This window comes from Acanthaster planci, linkage group LG18, assembly GCF_054643075.1.
Source record: "Acanthaster planci isolate LZ-2023a linkage group LG18, COTS_SCS, whole genome shotgun sequence".
Lineage (NCBI taxonomy): Eukaryota > Metazoa > Echinodermata > Asteroidea > Valvatida > Acanthasteridae > Acanthaster > Acanthaster planci.
The window spans coordinates 1736296-1759844 of record NC_141794.1 but is presented as its reverse complement, the minus strand read 5'-3'; the positions used below and the strand labels follow the sequence as shown (position 1 = coordinate 1759844).

Below are 23549 nucleotides of genomic sequence, written 5' to 3'. Positions count from 1 at the left end.
ATCTTCATACTTAAAATCAGGCACAAATATACGGCAAGCGCAAAAAAAATAGGTATTCAGAGTGTAACCAAATTTTTTTTTGGAGGGGAAAAAGCATTGTCTTGTAAGCCGTGTCAGTCTCGTGACAATTTGCATATTCAACTTGCTAAAAAAGGCTGGTATCCTGCGTGTAAGTGTAATTTAAATAGCGTTGAGGGAACCAAGTGAAAATACTATGCAGCCTTTGACCTCATCCATTGACGTCACATGTGTTTTGAGCTAGAAATTCACATCGCCAGCTGTGATTGTTTTTGAGCCATTTGTTGCAATTCCGCCACCAAATGAACGCCAAACTCTCCCAGTTTAGGTGACAGCAAACTGAAAAATGGAAGGCACCGAGATCCAGCCGCTTTTCGTCTACATTCCTGTCTGTGTCGTCGTCGTTTTCGTCGTTCTTGTCTTCACTTTTGGCTTCCGAAGTCCGACACAACCTCCAAGTTCGATGTTCGAAGATGAGAACGAAAGGCGAAATAGACGTGGCAAGCGCGTCAAGGTTGGTAAAATGCAAAAAATCTCGCTGTCTAAACAAGTCTAAAACGATGGAATATTCTTTGCTAGCTAAGTCAGTGTGCCCAATAACCTTCTGAACCTTACATTCCAGATGCTAAATACTAAAGCCGTCCATAAATGCTGAAAATTAAGTTTGTTTACGTCAGTGATAACGTTGAATTTAACACTAGTCTTTCGTTGGCCGCGGCATGGTACGCAGTGGTACATGTTCGTCGTTCATGTGCGATGTGTTATGTGGGCTGACACCGCGTCGTGCTGTCCGATTAGCGACTGGGCGTCTCGCATGGCGGTGCGTCGTGGCATAATTTTTCACGAACCATATGGTGGATGTCTGCAAGCAAATTATGACCTTCAGAAGGCCACTTTTACGCACGAATGATTTAGAACTAAGAAGTTGGCACATTTCAGAAGAGGCTCAAATTAAAGGACATGATGGTCGTAAAAGTGGATGTTTATTTTCATTTATAATTTATCCATAATAAAAAAAGGGCATGACTAGTTATTTTATTTTCAACATCATGACATATCATGAGATTATTTTGCATAAAGTGAACTAATTTTGAGATTCAGCTCTGTCTTATCATGGAGGAATGTGTTCTTATTCCTCCATGGTCTTATTGACATCATAAGCTACCCTTGTGTGATTTTTATCATTTGAGAAGCTAGGAAAGAGTTTCATACATGGACATCACTTCACACCCTGTGCACAAACCCTAAGCTTATGAGCCTGGTCTGAAAAATTTCTACGTATTTTCAAAGTAAAAGTTTTGATTGGACTCTTCTGGACGTGTTGTCTCTTCGGAAGGCTGACCTACATATGCCACTTCCCAAACTAAGGAAAGCAGTATTGTATTACATGCAGTCCTGGTAACTCAGTCCTAATAGGCAGCCCAGTTTAATGTAGATGAAATATATTTATGTATAGTAAGCATTCATTCTTTAGTACAGGCATCCTAATTATATGAGTCAATGGAGGACATTTATTTGAGTGATAGTTGGGTATTTTAACTTTTTGGGGGGCATCAATTATTGAAAAAATTTTTTCTCCTCTCATTTTGGATATTTTCTTTTGATGTATACTGGGACTTGTACCAGACTCAGTCCTTCCAAACTGAGGTGTATCTCAGCAATACTTTTCTCTTTTGAGGGGCAGGAATTTTAACCCCAACGGACTCTCCTTCCTTTGCACATTAAAGCCTGTTAAGCTAAGAATGTGGGTCTCAGGGTGCCGATGTCAAATATCAAAATACAGTAACCGATGAAAATTTTCAAGTTCAGAAATGAAAGTTTGTGTCTATTTGCGATGCTTTGGTGAGGTGCACATTTAGGATTTTGTTGTGTCTGCAGAAATTATCCGGGTCAGATTCCAAGCCCAGCACCAATGGCCACGCCAAACTGCTGTTGGACAGCCCTAGTGAGGACAAGCAGGTCAAAGGTCACAGGGTGGAAGAGGGGCCTGCCAAGGAAACCCCTCCCAAAGTCTCGCCCAAGAAGGACAAGCCAGTCAAGAATAAGGCCAGCGAAGGGAGCATTGAGAAGGGGGTTGAAGCTCCCAAGAAAGTGGCCGCCATCAAAGAGGATGAAGACAGTAGAGGTAAAGATGAAGGTGTGTTCATTTCTGTTTAGTGTTAATCCTTGCTGTGCTCGGCTGTGAATATATGATAAATGAAAAAGCCATTAAATATAAATTACAGCGTAAAAGTTATGATTTCACCTTTGTATAAGCTCTCACAAGCACACCACACAATGCCCATGACATTTTCACTTGAGCCCAATTAAAGTAAGTTGTCTCTTTCCTGACCAGGTGAGGCCTGGATCACAGTAACTGGCACATCGCGCAAAGAGAAGAAACAGAACAAGCAGGCCTCAGTGAAGAATGGCGAAGCACCGGCCAAGCCAGCCAGCAAGTCCCCCAGGGAGTCCCCCAGAGGAGCCAGGGATGACCAGAAGGGGTCCCAGAAGGGGCCGAGAGAGGGGGTTGGGAAGGAGGAAGGGGAACGGAAAACGGAGATATCGCAAAAGCCCAAAGGCTCTCCAAAAAAGGTAGTTAGGAACCCAGGCCTTGAATGAATCATGTTGTACTGTATAATCCAAAGGTGCATTTCAGGTAAAAATTGGTAGGTGACAAAATTTGAGTGCATGAAAATGGGGTTTGGTTATACGTGTGGTCTTTGAAAACTTCATTTACCTGTAATTCATTTTGTTTTGAACATGAGGTTGTTGAGAACCAAGTCAAGGCTTCCAGTGTCCAAACTACCCGGTCAGCCCCCATCCCAGAACCCTCCCCTGATCAAGGCAAGAAGAGAAAGAAGAAGGGGCAATCGGAGCAGCAGGAAACAGCCAATCAGACCACGGAGTCCACCAGCCTGACCAACGGGGTCGCAGCAGATGCTGACCCAACCAATCAGAAGGATGCCGGAGCCGACGAAGATGGTTTCACTCCCAGCAAGTCTCGTAGGAATCGCAAAAAGTTGAAAGTATGTTGTCAAAATGTTGCATCAAAGAAAACCATAGTGATTCAAAGATTTTCCTAAAGCATTGAGATGGATTTAAACACGAAGCTTTTTTGACAGATTTCATTGAATAAACTTTTTATTTTATCAGAAATAATCCTTGTTCTCATGTATTAGCTGAAATGCAGCCTTTTACTGTGTTAAGCCGGGTTGCCTGAAGCATTTGAGAAATTCTTGCTTCTTAGTTCTGCACAAATTAATATAAAGATTTATAATGAGAAAAAGACAAACCACCATTTTCATTTGTAAAAACAGACCACACAGGAAGACACCCCTAAACTGGTGCCGCCACCTGCTGACAACAAGCAGGAGTCTCCTCCTCCTTCGAGCCCTCAGCAGAGTCCAGCCAAGAAGTCCGGCAAGAAATCTGCTGATAAGATCTCCCCAGCCAAGGCTAAGCCAGATGCAGAGTCCTCAAAGGCCCCCACTGCGCCAACACCAGAGGGCTCCAAGAAACCAGAGGGGAAAGGGTCTTCGCCCTCCAAGAACAAGAAGACAGCAAAAACAGAGGAGACGAGTCCCATAAAACCTGGTAAGAATAACGTGAATCTCATATTCTGTGCCAAATGCTGGACAGCCGTTTTTTCTATCTCATAGTCTTGTGGCTGAATTTGCAAAAGGACTTATGAAGGGACCTATCATGGTCCACGGAAATACTGGTGACTGTAACTGAAAGAAATGTACAGTCTGGAAACATTCTCAGTAAGATTTGCCCGAGCTGGACCGTACTGCCGTTGACTGTTTTCTGCCGTTGACTGTTTTCTTGTTATAGAATGAATTGAATTATTAACTACCTTTTTTCAGCTATCTAACCGTTTGTTGTTTATTCACATTTTCTTTGTTAATGCCTTCTCTTGCTCAACTTCACCAGCTTCAATAGCCGACAGTGTGTCTTGCTATCCACGTTGGTTTAGAATATCTTAATTGAAGCAAATCAAGCTTGATGGCTATTTTTTTTTGTTCCTTTTCTCATCACCAGATGCCAAGCCGTCCAAGGAAAAGAAGTCCGGCCAGAAAGTTAACAACTCAGCCCCATCCAGTGCAGACGCCAGCCCAGCCAAGTCCAAGTCGTCCTCTGAAGGCAGCCCGGCCAAGTCTGGCAAGAAAGCCGGGGCTGGTAAACAGTCTCCGCAGACTAAGGACGAGAAACCACCCCAGGACACTCAAACCCAGTCAAGTACTTCCCCTGTGGCCAGTACCAAGAGTAAATCCAAGAAGGTAGGGCCTTAACTTGAGGTCATGGGGGGGGACCCACTGTCATTCTGCTCTCGTCCATCATTTTCTCATTTCAAGTTAAATGTCTGTTGCTTTCTTTGCTTCAGAAACCGAAAAAAGAATCTACTTCCCCGACACCGGAGCCGACTTCAAAGCAGTCAGCCTCCCCTAAAAGCGAAGTGGTTCAGTCCACTGAGCCCAAGGTTGACAGTGAAACCAGTAAGAGTAGCAGAAAGAAGAATAAAAGGAAAGAGGGGAACGAAAACAAAGGCAAGTCATCGGAGGGGATTAATGGCGGTGAGTTGACATGAATTCCCACAGGGACGTATACATATGACACCGCACGTGTTGTTCAAGGAAGGGATCATTTAACATTTGGAAGGAAAAGTATCGGGTTCTTTTCACTTTGATAGAATATGCAACTGTGCAGGTAATGTCAAAAAGTCTGCTGTGATGGGCATTTATTTCCTGTAATTTTCACATCATTGTTGACACTAGACATCACGGTCAACTACATGTAACTGAAACGTAGTTATACTGAGGTGTTTTGAATCCAGGAATGGTTTTCGTTCAGGGGTTCCCCTATGCTTTGTGTATTTTTGCTCATTTCCAAGTGAATCAGAGTTTCCACTCCATACTTTCGGTGCAGAATCTTCACATTCCTTGCCGCTCTTGAAGGCCGAAGGAGTTCCCAGTGCCAAATCCCCCGACACAAGCAGTGATAAACTGCCGTCAGGATCCCCAACGCCCAAGCCGACCCCGGTAACCCCAGTACAAGCAACAGTGCCTGAAGTCCCAGAAAACGGTGAGAAGGAAATGAATTACAAAGTCCCAATTTAAACGTCTCAGAGTTTCTTTTGTTCCTCTCTCATCAAAGTCAACATTTATGGAACACGTGGCAAAACGGGAAACCAGAGAGCTTTAAGTTGTTTCTTTTGAATCCCAACAGATAATTGGGTTGAAGCAAAACCAAAGAAGGTCCGCAAAAAGGTACGGCGGGACCTCTGATGGCTCCCTGCAAGCTGATTGGGCGTTTCTGTTAAGCTATCCAAGTCATGTGAGCTCCATCATTCCCCTGATTGGTGCTGGCTGACCACGGCAAGTGGAGGTCTAAGTTACACTGTGTTTCAGGTAACATTGTCATTTGCATCAAAGGGTCTCGTGTAAAGGTTTCACAGAATTTGATTGGATGGGACGGGTCGTAATGACTGTGATTTTTTCTGATTGGCACCCCAAAAGCAATAAATTGGCTATTGTTCTTTTGGGTGGATGTAGAAAAAAGGCTTGTTTGGTAAGCAAATATGACCAAAAATACAAAGTAATTGATTGGCTCCTTCTGATTGATGCCCTACGAGAGCTTCCTTGTGATTGGTGAGATAAATGTCAGGAGACATGCTGAAACGAATATCATCCACCTGATTGGCTGACTGGTGAGTCTGTCTCCTACTTGTGATGCAGACAACCTTTGATAGGTTGAATTGTGAAATGTTGATGGATGCAGAATGTTAGATTTGTTAGGGTTTCCTGTCATCTTCCAAAAAGGTTTCGGAAGAGAAATATAGCTCAGAGAAAGCAAACCGATATATTTGATAAGCTCATCGATGCCTTTTGTACAGTCAGTGTAAATAGCCATGGTGCTTTTTTTTTTGGACTTTGAAAATTCGATCGGGAATGAAAAAGAAACTTGTTATTTTGTGTAAAATATATTTCCGACAAACCCATGAAGACATTCCACTGTCAATCTTGTGCAGAAATCGTGACAAAAAAAAGAAGTTGTAGACTTTGCAGTAGAGATGTGTCAAACAACCTCCCACTAACCGGGGGGGGGGGGGATATTCAGGTTACTCAAAAGTTGATTTCTGAAAGACGTGCATTGACTTGAAAAGAAACGCAGATACGTGTAAGTGGGATTTTTGCAACTGGACGCTCCAAACACTTGTGCATTGGGAGATGGAATACCAGGATCCTGTCGATCAACTAAGAGAAATGAGAATCCAGTCTTTGCCAAATGTTCGTTGCTGTGAAGGGAGAAAAGGGGTGAAATAAATCTTTATTTTTGTATTTTCAGGTTTTTGGTGGGATCATTTAATAAGGGATTGGTTTGATCAATTGATGGCAAATGCCGAACCATGTACTTGTTTCCGTTTTTTTTGTTTTTTAAGAATTAAGCGCGTAGAACTGCTGATGGAGTTATAAAAAAACTGCTGTTGTATTGTTTACATTATGTATGTGATATTTTCACCATGAAATGAAAGTGAAACTTCAAAGAAAATGTAAGGCCAGAAATGACAAATCGCAAAAGTAAATTTAGTGGAAAAAAACAATTGGCCGTAATATTCCATTTTTTTTTTTATGGAGAGTTTGTGGTACTGCTTGATACTGCAGTTGTTTGTGAACAAATTCTTTGTGAAGTTTGTTGGAGTTGTGTGCAGTATTGTATATGTGAATTCTGTTGTAGCCAGTTGGCCCTGCTGGGCACGTGTAAAATTATTTTGCTGTTCTGGAGAAAAGCAGGAGGAAAAAAAATTGTCAATTTGTATTATTGACAAAAGAGCGAGCGTTGTCTTGAATACCGGAGGTGAAAAGAAATGATAGGTGCTGGCAGAAATTGTTAGACACCGTGAACATCTGCGAACAGGATCAATTGTTCTGACTGGCAAACTTCAGATTATGTTGACTGCAATAACGTCTGCCTGTATACCGCAGCTTGCCTGTATACATGTCAAAACAACATAGTATTGCTCATCTTTATCAACTTTGAAACTTTTAAGCTTCTCTTCTAAAAATGTTTTCAAAAATGTCATCATATGCTTTATTGCGACAGAATTGTTTATCTACATGTATGATGTTTTTTAATAGGCCGTGTTTAATAGTGAAAAACAGATGGAATCGTAAATTTGCTATAAATTTTGAATTTTTGCTCTTATTTTTCTTGCCTTGTTCTCTTGTAAAGACATTTTTGTCCTTTTAAAATTGGAAAAGGGTGGTAATTTGTTTTAATTAGAAATATGAAGACATTTTTTCAGCTTTATGGATTTGTAATTTTTCCTTTTTTTTTTTTCTGTGTACTGAGACTTTTTTTTTTATACAAATTCGCATTACTGTGAGAAGACTTTTGCAGTTATTTGCAGATGTCTTGTTTGAGAAGTGCACTGGCATTATTAGGGAATAACGACCCAAGTATTACTTTGAGCAAACTATACATAATGGATACTTTTTTTTTATCTGACTTAAAAATGTGAGAATTGTAAATGAGGTAACAAAAGTGGTTGACACAAGATAAAACAGTTTAGAAACCTTTAAATTAAAGACTACCACCAACTTTACAGAATTGTATATGTGTGTTTACCGGTCCTCCTTCATTGATTTCCTTTTTTCTGTTTTCTCCCAAGATCAAAGAGCAGTGCTACAGAGTCATGTAATCATGAATGGTTTGGCCTTCGTCACATGAAGATAGTTCATGTATTGTACGTACGTTCCCTTTTTTTTTTTTCAGAGAAGCAGGCACGAGCTTGAAGGTCACAGAACTGATTTGTTGTGTTTCAGGCAGTGAACACTTAACGACATCGGTTCTTATTTCTGTGAATTTGTTTTTGCTGTCATGTAGTTAGTGCCAGGCCTTTTGAGGCGAGGAATGGAAACGAAAGCTGAGGAGTCCTTTGCCTATTTTCTCTTTTAATGCGTGTACGCTTTTTAAAAGTCAAACTAATTTGATAAGTGGTCATTGTGTGAATTGAAGCCTTGGTATGTTCAGGGCATTAGCTTGTTTTTTTTTTTTTTGGTTTTTTTTTTCTCTCAAATGAGACCACAGTCTTGATGTGTTATAAAATGATTGAAAAAAAATTGTTCAGATTGGAAAAAAAAATGAATGAGCAACTCGCCCTCCACACAGCTTGTTACAATTTTCAGTTACAGATACTGTGCTCGACACTTTTGATAGCTGTGTGCTTATGTATGTAATACATGTACTTGTGGATGGAGTGTGGTTAGAATTTGGCTTCATGAAAGAAGCAATTAAAATGTAGGAACAATTCAAGAATGCTGGCAAATACCACTTAAGTAGCAAGAAATTTTTATTTTATCCACTACATTTAAGTTGACAAGCAAGGTATTTAAATAAAATGAAACAGGTTTTACTTCCATAAGCTTACCGATAATCATTGTCAATGAAATGTTGCCATAACATATATTTTTGAAAGATTTTGAGCTAATTCCACATGTATTCCATTAAACAAAAAGAAAAAAGGGACATCAGTTTAAAGCTTTATTTTTTCCTTTTGTTCACCTGAAAATTGTGCTTCTAGGTTGAGGGAAAATAAATTTATAATGATGTAATGAAAAATATGTGCTCTGGTACAAATTATTTCTGATGTGTTAGACCTACTGCTTCTGAGATCTGTCACCTGTTCTTCAACAGCATAAATTCTGTTAAAATGTCTTCATAATATGAATCTTAGAAACTGCTAGTACATGGCGTGAAATGGCACTTGTCATGCACAATTTCACATCCCGAGTAATAGGAAAAAAAGCCAAAGTCAGTCGTGGTCGCGCTAGCCTTGATTTCCTCGTAAAAAGGACAAGAGATTGACCACCGTGACCGCGATAACTCGCTAGCAGACGAACCGAGCGAGTGATAGGGTGCCCCCATCAGTGAGTGCAAAGCAAATACATGCAGCGCTTCAATTTCTGCTGAACATCCATTGTTTAGCTTGCTGGTCCTGTTCACGTTCTTTCCCACTTGGCAATCAGCCACTGGCTTCAGTTGGCCACTTGAGGCACCGCGGAGGGGTCCACCCCACGGCTGATGAAGCGCAGCCTCAGTTGCCACGCCGGTCGTAAACTCTTGATGACGCGGTCAGTGTCTGCCTTGATACCGTCGCCGGCAAACATGTACTTGATGTGGTAGCTGGCAGTGAGGAGTTAACGAACCATGATATTCATTTATACCCTGCAAATATATTTTTCACCAACGTTTTTCGTGGCTTATCAATTTTTGGCAAATCACTTACACTTGTGGTGCTTTTATTGTAAATAAAAAACCACTTTTTCAAACTTCCAAACTATCAATCCTTTTTTTTGCTAAACGACAGCAAAGTTGCAATCGACCCTCTGAGTCAGACCTCGACCATACATCGATGAACCTTTTGTGGCAATGAAGCTGATTATAATTCAGAAAGATACACCCAACTCCTGGCTTAACTCGGAAGTTTTACATCAAAAATGACAGCTTGATCTGATCAAGAGTTCAAGAGTGCATTTCTCGACTCAAAAAGGATACAGGAAGTCGCAGATGACATCCATGTGTATGATCTGGTTGCAATGCTGATCCACCACCAGTAGCATGTCATACAGATTCTTGGTAATCTGCAAACGGAATGAGACGGGGAACCAGACTAGTCCATGAAAGTCAACATTCACACCTGATTAAAATTATGGCATCATAAGTGTTAAGAATGAACACTTTGCAGTTGGAGAGAAATACCGCAAGTCTATGAGGTCACTGGTAAATGAAGCCAATATCTGGTACTCTCCATGCAACTCATGAGCAAAAACAAAATAAAAGGATATCAGATCAATGAGTTGTCATGAGTCAGTCATGAGTTGGAGGTTTGGATCTCTTGAGGAAAGAATTTCTTCCTCAATTTTATTCACCTATTTTCTACCTGTTTTTTTTTTCACCAGCAAAAAGGTTGTGTTTGAGCTTCAATTTGATTAACTGAATACATGTATTTGGTAAACGCTGACAGTGGATTCAGTTTAATGGTCTCAATAGCTAGACTAATAAAAGTCCTTTTACAAACCTCAAACAGCAGTCGTGTCCGCTCCTCGTGAAATCTCTGGAGGAAAGGGCCCACCAAGTGACAAACAAACAAATACTGCTCTTCAGTTTTCACTATTGGTTTGACCTGATCCCGAATAAACCTAATTGAAAAAAAAAGAAAACACATGAATGCATATTGCATCCACAGTATCAAACATTCATTTAAAATCTCAAAGCACCACTTTATTTTTTTTCAGACCCTGTTCATGAAAAAGGTATTGTACGGTCTCGCTGTATTTCTTGGGACATTTCTCAGAGGGATTTAAAACATTCCTGGATTTCCTCGTCTTTTATGTCAAAAATATCACAATGTCAGTTTTAACTATCGAACTCGCCGCATGTAGCCCAAAATTTACAGTCTAGAAGTTTCATCCACATTCAAGACTTACTGTTGCAATGGTGTCAGCTGCCCGATGTTGGAATGGTGCCAGACTGCGTGCGTCATGGCCAGCACGTAGGCACATATCATTTCGGTGTGCGACGAGTGGGTGCCGCGGAAGTCAAAGACGGCAAAGGCAATGTTCAGAATGCCAGCGCCCGGCGTGACACTCTTGCTGAGCAGCAGGTCGCTGCTGAGAACTTCCACGATGCGGTCTTGAATCACGTCACAATAGCAAGACTTGCCAATGGGACAGACATAAAAAAAAACATTAACTGACCTACTTCTGTTGGAGTCGTATGTTTGAAGTGTACACTTTGTTTCAAACATGTCCTTGCGTTAGCAAGCATGTTATGGTAAAGTTGACTTCAATTTCTTCACTATTTTTCTTGTAAACGGTACTTCAGGCAACGCTTGAAAAATTGCAAGACGAAATGGAAACTGATTGTGATTCATTATTGTCAAGCTTAAACCAGAATTTTGAATTCTGGAAGAAACTCACTTACAGGTAGAGAGGTCAACACCAGAGCAATGGTGTTAATCCAAGCCATGACATCATCTCTGGGGACACTAGAAGGGCTACAAACGAGGAAAAGAAAAGAAAACTGGAGTAAAAATGGTCCGAAGACAAAACCACTGATAGGTCGGGGAACCCAGCCCTATAAACTTCTCTATACGCTCTTCTTTTTATTTTGGAATTTTTCTTGAAGTGTCCATGACCAAAAAAGTTGATCCGGAAAACACAGATCTCTTGGATTACTTACAAACATGTATCTTGTTTTTCTGCTAATCAAGAACTAATCCATTAAATCAGTGTTTTATTCATGCAGTCTTGAATTTTGTATTATGCTATTTTATTGAAATAATTTTTCACCAATACAGTGAGAAGTTTGACAAAAATTAAAGGCTGGCTGAAGCAAAGTGTTTCCCCACTTCTTGAAGATGACTTCTAGCAGGGCATTCCCGACTTGCTTCCCTTGACCGGGTAACGCCATCAGTTCCACGCAGGTCACGTGAAGGGCATGGGCCGCCAGGTTGGGGAACTCGTTGAAGCGCCAGTCCATGTTCTGGAACAAGGGCTGGGTCTTGCCGGAGACAGGTGCTGGGGGAAAAGGTGAGTCAAGGAGCCCTGGAACGAGGTCATCTGGTTTGATCTAATTTGTGTAACAATTGGTCTTGTAGGCACATGGCATACTTTGACGACGGCTCTCCCTCTCCAAGGGGCATTCTGCTCTGATTGTCAGACAGTGAGTATCGGTGGCCATCAATCAAATCACCTAATGAGTTTTTATATACTAACCTCGACAGAACTCGCTGATATTTTTCTATACTTATCATATCTATTAAATGCTTACATCTGGCCTGACATAAATTGGCACGAAGCCAGGTATCGCACAACTATTATGTAAATGAAAGGATATTGTCCACCAATCGGCCAATCAGCTTGCAGTAGTAATCATGGTCGGGTTCCCATGTCACTTCTTCACCTGGTTTATTGATGTACTCCAGGTACTGAGGAGTCAAGCACCTGAGGGGGACAAGAAACAGTCTCATGAATATTCAATTATTTCTCGACTTCAAACTATCAAGGAATCAGTCATCTGTTCAAATAACTGGTATGCAATTATTCATGGAATAAATGAATATTTCATGCATGCATTGAAATATATCTTTGGCAGTAATATTCATTAGGAAAATTCAAATACAGACGTGTATTTCACAAAATTAACAATACTTGCTGTAAAGAAATACACTGCTATAAAAGAATACGACACTCTTTATGAAACTCTGGGTATTTATATCTGAACGTCAGACATAAAAAAACGACAATGCACTTTGTCATACCATCCAGCTGGCTTGACTGACTTCTGGGCCAAGATGATCGCGCCAACGAGTTTGCGCTTCAACAGAGGGCGGTCTCGCAACTTCTTCTCGTAGTAGTGGAGCGTGTTGAAAAGGTACGTGACAGGATGATCTGCAAGAAGGCAGGAACAAGACATGTATGGTAATTCGGATCCTATGTTCTAACGTTCTATGAACTAGAAGCGCCGTCGTATGTTGCTGGCCTCCCGAGCTGCTAATGTTGCTGTGGAATGACTTCACATTGCAAGCAATTTACTATTAGGAGCAGCATGGTACTTTGTGTCTTCGCTGCGCCCAGCAAGCTGCTTTCAGTCTCTTCAGTTGACATGGGTGTGGATCCTCACCATGGAATTTGTAGAGTCCTCCCAGGTGATCTAGGAGAACCTCCAAGGATTTGGAGGAGGGAGGCAGCTCGAGGAAACGATGGATGAGGATGTCAAACACCTAGAGAGGAAGAAATGTGATATAGATGTCATCCTATGGAATAGAATGATTTGAAAAGATAAATGAAATCACTGAAAACCACCATGAACTAGATTATCTGCTTCAAACAGGAGTAAATGAAGGAATCAATCGGCATAGCAACGACTGTCCACTGGTGAGAATGTATCACGAGCCCACGCAAATTAAAGCATATTTGGCACAGAACACACTGAGCATGCTCGACAAATCTTTGCAGGTTGAAAAACTTCCCACAAGCCAGTCTCTGTTTTTGCCAGTGAGGGTGCACTTCAACCCAGGACAGACACTGGAGTAAACTGCTTCACTACCTCCAACTAAAGACAGACTGGCATTACCGAATAACAAACCAGATTCGACTGGACCAAACCGGTTCTTACCGGTATAAAACGGAGGCATACATTGCTGAAGTAGACTGGCAGATTCTGGCAAGGTGAGCTCATGGTCGCACCAGTAAGTTCCAGCATGCCTTCGTAGTAATACATCTCGGGATACTTCTGTAGATCGCAAATGAGAAATTGAACGTTCAGCCTTCTTGATTCGTTTAATACGGGCGATTCACAATAGTGCGCCACCAAGAGTTTGCAACGCGTTGGCCAATCACAATGCTCGAAATCTGTTGACCCAGAAAGGGACAACAAATTTCATGCGTTGTGATTGGCCAACGTGTTGTAGACTCTTGGTGGCGCACTACTGTGCATTGCCCATATTGGTCGATCCAAGCTGTAAGCCAAAGGCTCGCCAATAAAAATCATTTGGCCCGGGCTGTAGGGTGAGTTTTGCAGTATGATCAGACTGGTGGCTTCGGGGTTCCTGACAAGGTTTCTTGACACCATACTATCACTCTCATGTTAACTGAATGGCGATAGATAGGCAGCGGATAGACGGGTACCCACCCTGTGGTAATTCATGTGCTTGGTGTGCCAGTCCGACTGCAGCCAGTGCTCCGGCGAGTTCTCCTTGATGAAGTCATTAACGCGGTTACGGAACTCGACAGGTTTGAGGAGGAGCAGCTGAATGATGAAGAAGCAAACCTGAGCCTCGCTTCCCTCGTGGTTACGAAGCGCCTGACAGAGACAAAGGAAAAACACAAGATGCTTGCCTTCATCTGTCAACTTTTAAAAAGTGGTCTTAGCAGAGCTTCCGTGTTAAATATTTAGATATAATCAGGGCTAGAAGTGAAGTGACGCAAAGAACAAAATGGTGCTTCTTACCAAGTTAAGTATGAGTCTGTCCAAGCTGACAATGTTGAGCTTCCACACCATGTCATTCAATGTCTCAACACACTGTGGATTGATCAGCAAGTCAACAGAGTATATCACAATGTCAACAAGGTATCCACCAACTGTATTTTATGATCTTAGCTGATGGGTTTTCATTAGCTGATGCGTGCACAAGTTCCAAGATGTTAACTTAAATACTTCACAAAGATGAAAGAGATTTTTGGTTCCACGAGAGGGGAAATCAAATTTTCATTGCTGACCTTGTTGACGTGTTGGCCGCCAGCTGAGGTTGAGAACTCAAACACCAGGAAATCTGCGAAGGTCCGGATGTGGCTGGAGAGCGCCCTCGGGCCAATGCGCTCGATGACCTTAACAGCGACGGGATTGATGTGGTTAGGCTCATTCTCCAGAAGCATCTTCCAGATCAAGCTGACAAGAGGTAAAATAAAAAAATAAAAGAAAATCCTCGGCGAGAACGTAACTCTGGTCACACCGAAATCTCCCATCTAGAACAACGGATATTACGAGAACTTCACTGGTCACAAATAAATTGACATTTGCTGACAAAAGACTTAGCAACAGCTCTGAAAGCCTGTTACAGAGCTGGTTTCACTCTTCTCAGCAAGTCTTTTTCCTGACGATCCTCCCAACTTTGCAAGTGATACCATATTTACTGGTCCATCTTACCACAGAAACAGATGCTGATTGCCTTGGCTAGGTCCCCGGGTCGACCCTCCGGGCTGGGTACCCTGCACCGCAAACCGATTCAGGATCTCAGCTTCGTTGGTCATGGCTATACGTCAAAAGAATGAAAGACGAAAACGAAATACACAATCGATCAAAAACAGTTCTACACTGTGGAGCATTCGGATATTATCTTCATTCCAGACTGTCCTCATCGGAAAGTTGTGAAAGTTTGTCCATCTGTGGAGATTACCTTTCCACTTGCGATGCTCTTCCTCTACAATCTTCTTGAGCAGGGAGCGGTCCTCCTGAGGGGCGGGGTTTGCCTCGAAGAACTCCTGCAGGGCGGTCGGGAAGCACTTGAGGGTGTGTGAAGCCCAGTTGTGAGGGGTGTTGGCAAACAGGGTGGCAAGAATATCCTTACACCAGGAACCGGACAACGTCTCTGATCCTTAAGATTTCGCACAAAAAAAGGATCATGATTAACAACATTGGACGGCACGGCAATTTTTTGCAGGCTGATCTGGCTCCTACATACAGAAGATGCTAGGTGTACAGTGAATGGTCTAGCGCTCACCGGTGACATGCATGGCCCTTGCTAACGTGAGCACCAGCGCTCGGTTCAGCTCCTCTGAGTCAGCAGACAATAGGTTGTTGGGCTCGTTTAGGAAGCGGGACAGTTGAGGTTGGACGTCGGCACTACCCAAGCCAGTGATGATGCGCAAGGCTGTACTCTCAATGCTGTGGGATAAGAAAAACTTGGAGATGTTTCCTATTTTCATGTTTTTCATCTCGTCAGTAGTGCATAGCTAATAAAGCTAGAGTCTACGGCAACATAGACTCTGACATGACCCAACCCCTTGAAGTATCTCTTTTCTGTGAACACTGACCTTTGACCTTTACCACAAGGAAAAATGGTCCCCTCGGACCAACTAAATACTACCCACTTCATGCGAAGCTGTTGCTGAACACCAACCTTTGACCTTAGCTATGGTTATATGCAATTCCGATTGGTTAACGCATACTTGCCAAAAGTGCCTTGCCAACACCGGGCTTCGGTACTGGATGGTGACCTTTGACCCTTACCATTGGTAAAGCTGATTCTGATTGGCCAGCGGGATCTTGCTGAGAGAGTGGAGATTACAGAGCAGCTGTACAATGTACTGGGGCTGGATGTGCTGGAGTCTGAAGCTAAACAACTCCAGGAGAGTGTGGAGCATACCCCAGGCGCTGGCCTCGCACACCGTCGGCAGGACCTTGGCTGATTTGAGAGGATGATTTGGGGGAGATAATGGCAGTTCTTATTTCTTTAAAGCTTACTTTCTGACTGTCTTTATGGGCAAAGATACCATCCAGTGTGTGCTGGAAGGTACACTTGTCAGAGGAAGTTCTGAAATGAAGTGAGTTGGGCAGGTCATCAAGTTGATATGAGGGGGCACTCCTCAGAGTGTGGTTACTGTCTTGGGCTCTTGTTGGAGTGCATCAGATCAACCGTGGAAGACTGTCGCAGATTCTGGTGGTCTATGCAATCGGCTAAAGTTATTCATTGATAATTCTCGGAGACCTTGGAATGTCTTCCTGTTGGGAAATTATCCCATTTGATATTCTAAATTTGAATTGGCCACTCAGGTCACTCGGGGCTGCACCTTTTTTTTTCCAGTATGTGGAAACTTTAAAGATTTTTTGGAAGGCCAAGTTGATGAACAGTTGCGCCGATGGTACTGTATCAGATTTGGGAGACAAGTTTTGTAGAGGGGTGTTCAGGCATGGGTTTAAGGAGGGATGTCACTTACTGATAAATCCCTTGATTCCTAGTGACTCAATCTCCATGTAGACCAGCAAACGACTGTAAGTCTCAATCAGAGCTGGCGACAGAGCAATGGACGACTGCTTGTGGTGAATGGCAGGGATGATGTTCTTGCCAACTATGTGATGTATTAAACTTTAAAGTAACCAACCAAAAGAAGAGAAGTGTTCAGGTTTATGCCGAAGAAATGTCTGTCTCATTGATCTGTGTTTATTGATCCGATGTTTTATATAGAAAACTTTACAACTCAACAACCGCACTGTCATCCTTACCTCATTTTGGCGTGGACAGTGAGCGAATCCAGCAGACTCATAGAAAGGGGAGTAGTAGGACCAGACGCCACGCAAATGTTGGGGCCAGGCATGGGGACGGTCGTCTGGCCAGAGCTGTAGATGCTGTCGACCAAGACGCCCATTGGCCAGGAGAACATGTCGGTGCTCGTGCTGTCTGTTTAGTAATGTGGACAAATAAAGCAATTTGAGAACATGCTGATAGCATTTTCTACTCGGTGAAACTTTCCGAGAGCAGTCAACAAGCTGGTCTTTTACTTCTAGTGGGATTATGGCATGGATACTTACAGGCGTTGCACAGCATAGCTATCCTGTAGTCTGTCAAAGGAAGATTGGAACAGTTGTAGCTCTGTTGCAAAAATCTACAAAGGAAAAAGCACAGCATGATAGAGAGATTTAGTGGTTAAGATGAGTGGTTAAGTAGTAGGCATGAGATCTGGATGTCCAACCAGCGCAATGAATCAATGACTTTTTTCTCACACACTATTTGTACAAGTACTGTCAAGCAGGACATATTCTTGACTGATTCACACTGACTGGCAATCAACGACGTGCTCCCATTTTATAAATCTCAGGTCCACCGGACGCAGCGAGTACTCACTCCAGGTGCAGCTTGAGTGAGGGCGGGGCAGGCCTCTGCAGAGAGACCTTGTCACTCTGTGCCTTGCGGCTCAGATGGATCCAGATGCAGGCCATGGCCAGTCGGTGGGTGCACTGGGGGTGGCTGACGTCTGGTACGGGCAGAGGCTGAGAGAAACAGAAGGGGGAAAAAAATGAGACCTTGGAAGAGAACCAGAGGTGAGATTTTACCTGAAGCAACATTTTGGGACAGGGGCCCAGGAAAGTTTTTTTAGCAATATTTGTGGGGTTGCTGGTAAACCAAATACCAGCCAATGTAATAATTTTTATATATTGCAGAATCTTTTAGCCAGTAATCTATTTTCTGTGTAAAAAGAAGCTTAAGAGCCGTGTGACATCCATGAGATGATGCTTAGATGAAAACTGAATCTGTGTGGCGCACTGGTAATCGAAGCAGGGTCACTGCTTAGCGGCATTATAACAACTATAATTAGACACTCTTGAGACTGTCAAATGTGCCAACATTCTCAATGCTATAGTTACAACAAATCTAGACCCTGAAGAACATCTCCGCACCTCTTTCTCAGGGAAGAAGATGTCAAACAGCTTCAAGATGGGGAAGAAGTCGCTGAGCGGATTCTTCTTGATGCTACCCGAGATGTACTGAAGCAAGACCCAACTCAGATGGTCTCGTCCCTTGGTAAGGCTGCGATTGCTCAGCTGTTACGAGCAGACAATTCAGGGACGAAAGTCAAATCGATGCACAAAAAGGAACAGTATCATGCTGCAATATTTGAAGTCCTATACTTACACAACGCGTGCAAGCAAGGATGCTTTCAGATGGTGAATGAGATTATTCACAAGTTAGAAAATATTATATTTTTGCAGTGGTACAGTTTGATATAACGTTACTCCGAAAACCAAATTCTGAATGCAATCACAAACTATCAGTCTGGTAAGAAAATGACTCCTGCCAAATAGACATGATACAGATTACGACAACTGTCCAAAAAAGGGATCTACCCAAAAAAGGGTTTTCTTCTTTGATGAATGTTACTTTTTTTCTGGAAGTATCTGAGACAAAAAAGGGTAAATCTCCACTTTACTGTTGCCAAATTAATGTGGATCTGGCTCTGCAAAAACTGGTTGATTTTACGTTACCTTTTTGTTGAGTGACATGACCATGTGGGGGAAGCTGGCAAAGTTGAAGAGCACAAAGAAGATGAGCTGGCTGGACAGGTGTTGCCACAGCGCGTCCGTGGGGCTGCCCAGCTCGATGGTCCCCTCCGTCTGCTCTGTGCGCTCCATGGCGACGGACACCAGGTCCACCAGCATCTCCTCCAGGACCAGACATCGCTGCTTTTGCTTGAACAGCATTACACAAGGGAAAAATGCCACGATAATTAGTGAACAGTAAACGGGAAACTGCCAACTTTTCCTCGTGTACTCAGAGAGACGGGTGGTAATTTGCAAGAGCCTCACTCACCTGAATGTTGAGTCCTAGTATGGTTCGCACCATGTCCCGCGAATAAGGCTGCTCAAGGACGTAGCGCAGCAAGTTGGTCTGTCGCTGTGTCTGCTCCTGTGGAAAGAAATAAGACAGAAAGATCTTTGATTACAACAGGTGACGAGTTGATCTCTGCCTTGTTGAAACTATATAAAGCACATAGGTGTAGGCTCTTAATGCCTTGTACCGATAGGTGTGCATCGCTGTAGAGATTTTTGGACAATCACAGGTAAGCAGACTGGCCAGCTGTCATAGCTTAACTTGAATTACACTCTGATGCAGTCGTTATCTTACTTTGTGGTGTAACTTTTGCAGGTGTTTGTTGGAAAGAGGTTTCAGGGTAGTCTGGTACCTTGTCATAGGGCAGCAATCCCTTCAAGGGAAACATGAGCGTGACGGGGTCCAGCTTCCAGGAGTTGTGAGTGGCGTTGAAGTGACCAACGACGGGAAGCAGGCTGGGCCGGCCCGTGATGGACACCATGCGGGCAGTAGGCCGGAACGTATCAATGAAGTTGGTCACTAGCTCTCCGACCGCCTGGAAAAAAAATTAAAAACAGAGAAAGGACATGCAATAACATTGTTTGCAGACTGCCACCTTGTCTTCAAAAGCTTCATCCAGTGGGAACAATCTGAAAAAACCTATCTTTGTGATGCCCGTTGATGTCTCCATACTTTGAAAGAGTCTGCAGCAACAAGTTTTCCTAAATTGGAATGTCTACACAAATGGGAATGTATTCCTGAATGGGAATGTATGCTAAGATGGGTGCAGTCCTAGTTGAGAATACAATTCTTCCCAAAAGGGAATAGGCCCTCCTCTCAATGGGACAGTTTGGGAAGAACAAAAACCCTTCCAGCCCAATAAGTGCTTTCAATATATTTGTGTGTAACAAAGTGTCGCTGTTGGGAAAGATGCAATTCTCCTAGCTATGGGAGGCCAAAAGAGAGATCCAGAGGTTATCATTTTACCCAGTGAGTGTTTGGCTTGTCGTCTGGGAACAGTTTCTTGAGTTCATTGACTGCGAAGTAGCTGGGGAGAAGACAGGTATTCCTGTCTAGGATCTTGGCCAGGACTCTGACCGCTGCATCCAGCTGCTTGCTGGCAGAGACGTTGACAGAGATCGGGATGAGCTCAATCTTCTCCAAGATGACCTTGAGAAGGTCCCGACATCCCTGTACCCAAAGAAAAAAAAAATTGTTTATTAAGAGACAAATCAGCAGACAGAAATCTTCGAATAAATACTCTATGAAGCCCCCTGATGGAAACTACAAACTTGATGGACTTCTCAGCCAAGCCAGGATTTCAACCCATGTCATGAACCAAACTGCAAGGTTTACATCACGTGTCATACCTTGTAGTCTACGTTGCCGATGATTCTGTCCACCATCTGAAACGTCTTACACCACAGCTCCGAGGACTTGTAGTCCAGACTCGGGGAGGATAAGAGAGCCTCGCAGAGAGATCTAAGGAGACAGACGAACAGGTGTGGATATGGTATGAAGATGAGATGCCAGTTACTTCCCATCTCGTTAAGTACTCAGATCTTTAGAACACAGTGTGCTTTCATATGAGCTTCACGGTTGAGGAAGGAGGTATTCTTGTCAAAAGATGTGATCTATCTTCAGCAAACACACTCTGTGTGAGGTACGAGGTTGGAGAGATGTTCAATGTTACCGGACATTCTCTCAACCAGTTAACGCACAGCACCTGTACGACTATGAGGATCGCGTATGAGGTTGACTCTAAGCTTTAGAGGTGAGGTTAAAATTTCGCACTGACCTGGCTGGGATGCCAACCTTCTCCGCTGCCATCAGCAGCATGTCACACAGAAGCTTAATCCTCTGGTAAGACTTCTGACGGTGAAGGTAGGCGACGTAAGACTCCAAGACATGCTCGTGCGATTCCTGCAACACGAGAGAATTGTAGCAAAGTATATTCCAAAAACATCTTAAAGAGGTTCTCAAATACTGAGACACTCTGTCAAAGTGAGGCTTCTAGGCTCTTCAAAAACACCAACACCGCATAACCCATGCTGCCTCCAGAGAAAGTGCTCCAAGCCAAATTTCTCAGGCGTTGCTTAGATTTTTGGCTCTTTCCAAATGGATCCACATTTAGGTAAAACAATGGCTTGCAGATGCAAGCATTTTGGAAAACAAACAAAACCTAGACTACTGGATGAGGATGTATTCATGTTGACCTTACCGAGGGCAGGGACTTCCAGAAGCGATTGAAGGAATCAATGCAGCAAAGGACTTTATTCCGGTCATCCTCCGGGGAATGCAGGATAAAACTTGAAAACAACAGTCGGAGACAAGAAGACAAGCGTTAATGAATACACAGTGTTTCGTTTGAAGTCTTTTTGTCATCAGATGTGAAATGCATTTGTGCGATAAGCTTGCAAGGAAAACAAGAATTTTTTCTTGATTGTTTTCCGATCAAAAATACTTAGAAATCAAAATCTGTCTTACCCACAGAAAGCTTCTTCAATTGATGTGGTTCTCTGAAAATGAAGAAAATAACCAGGTAAGTGTACATATCCACATGTTAATTGTGCAGCAGGTATGTTCTTCAGTTTGTCAGATCATTGAAGGTTAGAAAACTTGACAAAAATAAATTACAAATGTGGCAAACAATCGATCAAGCGATTAGCGAAACAAAACATGTACATACTTCCACTAGACACCACCAAATGATTAATTTTGCCAATTGAACATTATCTTACCAAAGCATCGTTGAGGATCTCCTGCACTTGATTCTCCAAGGTTGAGGTGGTCATTATTGTACAGGACATTGACCTGACACTCCGATCTCGGATGCAGAGGCACCACAGATAAGGGTCTCACATCACATTCAATGTACGGGCATTCACATTTATATCTAGGGGTGAAACAACGAGGCCATGAATTGGAAATAAGAAGGTCAACTTTGGACAAAATGAAATTGGGCTAGGCCCATGGGGAAACATATGGTCAATACATTTATTACAATCTTACTGCACAATTGTCAATAATTCCACCATCAGCCAACTGCCTTTTCTAATTCACCACTGTGAGAGATTGTGACATAAACAACTGACATAACTGATAAAGGGAAGTTTAAGTCAGAGATTTCTTGCAGAACTAACCAATAAATCAGAGCGATCGTGTAGATCGGCCGAATGCACCCAACAAATATTCTTAAAATGAATTTAGACTCACGAAAGTTACATCGCTCATCTTGTTCGGTGGCTATATTGGGGTTATTGCTGGCCCCCTCTTGCCAATCATAAATGCATCCATACAAATATATATTTTGGACACTGACATTTGAGTCTACTCTAGAAAGAAGGCCAACTTGTATCATCCGTCTTGTTCCTCTGATAAACGATGACATTCAGTGATAGTGATGCATAAGCACTGCATTAAATCACGATTGCATTCATGTACGGCAACCAAAAAGCACTAGGCCTACGTAAGACCTAGTCCTACCGTCATACACGCATGATTCGTCGTAACAGAACCGGTCCCGTGTCCCGCAATGACCATGACGAGACGCGTGAGTGAGTGACGCGTGAACGGGGACGAAGACAACGGCTTACTTGCCCCTCTGCACAAGATCGGGGCCACTCATCCCCGTACAGGTCAAAACTTTACCTGAATTTAGAATCAGATTCGTAACAAAGCCATTTTGTCCTGAAAATTTGTTTCCCAACCTACCTCGATCATGCCTCCATCAACACATCCACATTGTATTGTTTATCGACATGTGGAGAGCGCCCTCCTTTGACGCTCTGCGATAATGTGATAAGATGTTCACTCAGGTAGGGGCGTGGTCTAATTTGTAGGGCGTTACGCTGTTAGTATGAATATCTGATTTGAAAACTTTTTGGAGAGGGGAGGACAATAAAATATGTCTGCCCATTGAAAAGAAAAAATATCTCTACCCATTAGTAATTATCATTTCATTATAACTGAGGGCTTTGGATAAAAGCAATTGTACATATGTTTCAGAATAGACTCGGATAATTTTTACTAGTGGAACTAGAAAAAATTATAATTATATTTACCTTCAGTAGCTGGATATTTTGTCACGTGAATTCTTTTGCCCAGGTGGTAGTTAATAGCTCCATGGTTATACCATCATTTTGTTTTTGTGGTGTAAAATGAGTCGCCTTTTCACATCAACATTAAGTCAAGGGTTTGGTAGACGTCTGAAAAGTGTTGCTGGTGGGGGTGCGTCTATACCTGCTAGTGTCTCTGTGAGCGTGGCCGGCTGCAGTTTTTTTCCCTCCTGAGTCGTTGCAACGGTCGGAGGAGAGCGCTGTCATCGAGGTCGCGTGTTTGCTCACCGTATCATCATAAGTAATGATTGATCGTTTAACACATGGAAGCTCACTGCTTTTTTATCAGAGGTTTGATGTCTGAAGCTTAAACCAAAAAGAAACTTTTCGATGGTCACGACGATGATGAACAGACTATGTAGCGAGTAAATCCTTCACTGCTTATTTCTTTTTAGGCCTACTTCATTGCATTTGTGTCATAATTGGACACTGCCAGTGATAATAAATAAGAAATGCATACTTCAGGGGTTTATTTCCAACAAAAATGGATCAATAATAGATCAAGAAATGAATCAAACGAATTTAAATCAATGCCCCATTCGTGGCAGAGATGCAATAAAGAT

At 42.7% G+C, this 23549-nt stretch overlaps 2 protein-coding genes across 4 annotated transcripts; one reads left to right on the top strand and one right to left on the bottom strand.

Annotated features, from left to right (window-relative positions):
* The first annotated feature begins 231 nt into the window (after positions 1 to 231).
* LOC110979091 (uncharacterized) lies at positions 232 to 8619 on the top strand. Of its 3 annotated transcripts, none has more exons than XM_022234637.2 (9): positions 232 to 532; positions 1897 to 2155; positions 2354 to 2592; positions 2766 to 3026; positions 3318 to 3594; positions 4042 to 4280; positions 4385 to 4547; positions 4927 to 5082; positions 5227 to 8619. In XM_022234637.2, the coding sequence occupies exons 1-9, from the start codon at positions 365 to 367 to the stop codon at positions 5283 to 5285; spliced, it is 1821 nt and encodes a 606-aa protein (XP_022090329.2). In that variant the 5' UTR covers positions 232 to 364; the 3' UTR covers positions 5286 to 8619. The 3 variants fall into 3 exon arrangements, with proteins under 3 accessions (XP_022090329.2, XP_022090320.2, XP_022090310.2); XM_022234628.2 differs by having other exon boundaries at positions 233 to 532; positions 1897 to 2143; positions 4385 to 4574; XM_022234618.2 differs by having other exon boundaries at positions 233 to 532; positions 4385 to 4574.
* On the bottom strand, positions 8333 to 22654 carry med23 (mediator complex subunit 23). The gene is made up of 32 exons (XM_022234606.2): positions 22583 to 22654; positions 21610 to 21764; positions 21356 to 21387; positions 21090 to 21177; positions 20667 to 20791; positions 20239 to 20350; positions 19856 to 20059; positions 19242 to 19424; positions 18869 to 18964; positions 18544 to 18747; positions 17959 to 18102; positions 17405 to 17550; positions 17092 to 17165; positions 16786 to 16960; positions 16500 to 16648; positions 15793 to 15967; positions 15284 to 15447; positions 14960 to 15157; positions 14710 to 14815; positions 14283 to 14451; positions 14014 to 14085; positions 13696 to 13866; positions 13180 to 13296; positions 12685 to 12784; positions 12323 to 12452; positions 11899 to 12005; positions 11411 to 11576; positions 10984 to 11056; positions 10488 to 10717; positions 10079 to 10199; positions 9556 to 9641; positions 8333 to 9183 (listed from the first exon to the last, which is right to left on the bottom strand). Exons 2-32 carry the CDS (start codon positions 21676 to 21678, stop codon positions 9036 to 9038), a joined length of 4134 nt encoding a protein of 1377 aa, XP_022090298.1. The 5' UTR covers positions 21679 to 21764; positions 22583 to 22654; the 3' UTR covers positions 8333 to 9035.
* Between the last annotated feature and the right edge of the window lie 895 nt (positions 22655 to 23549).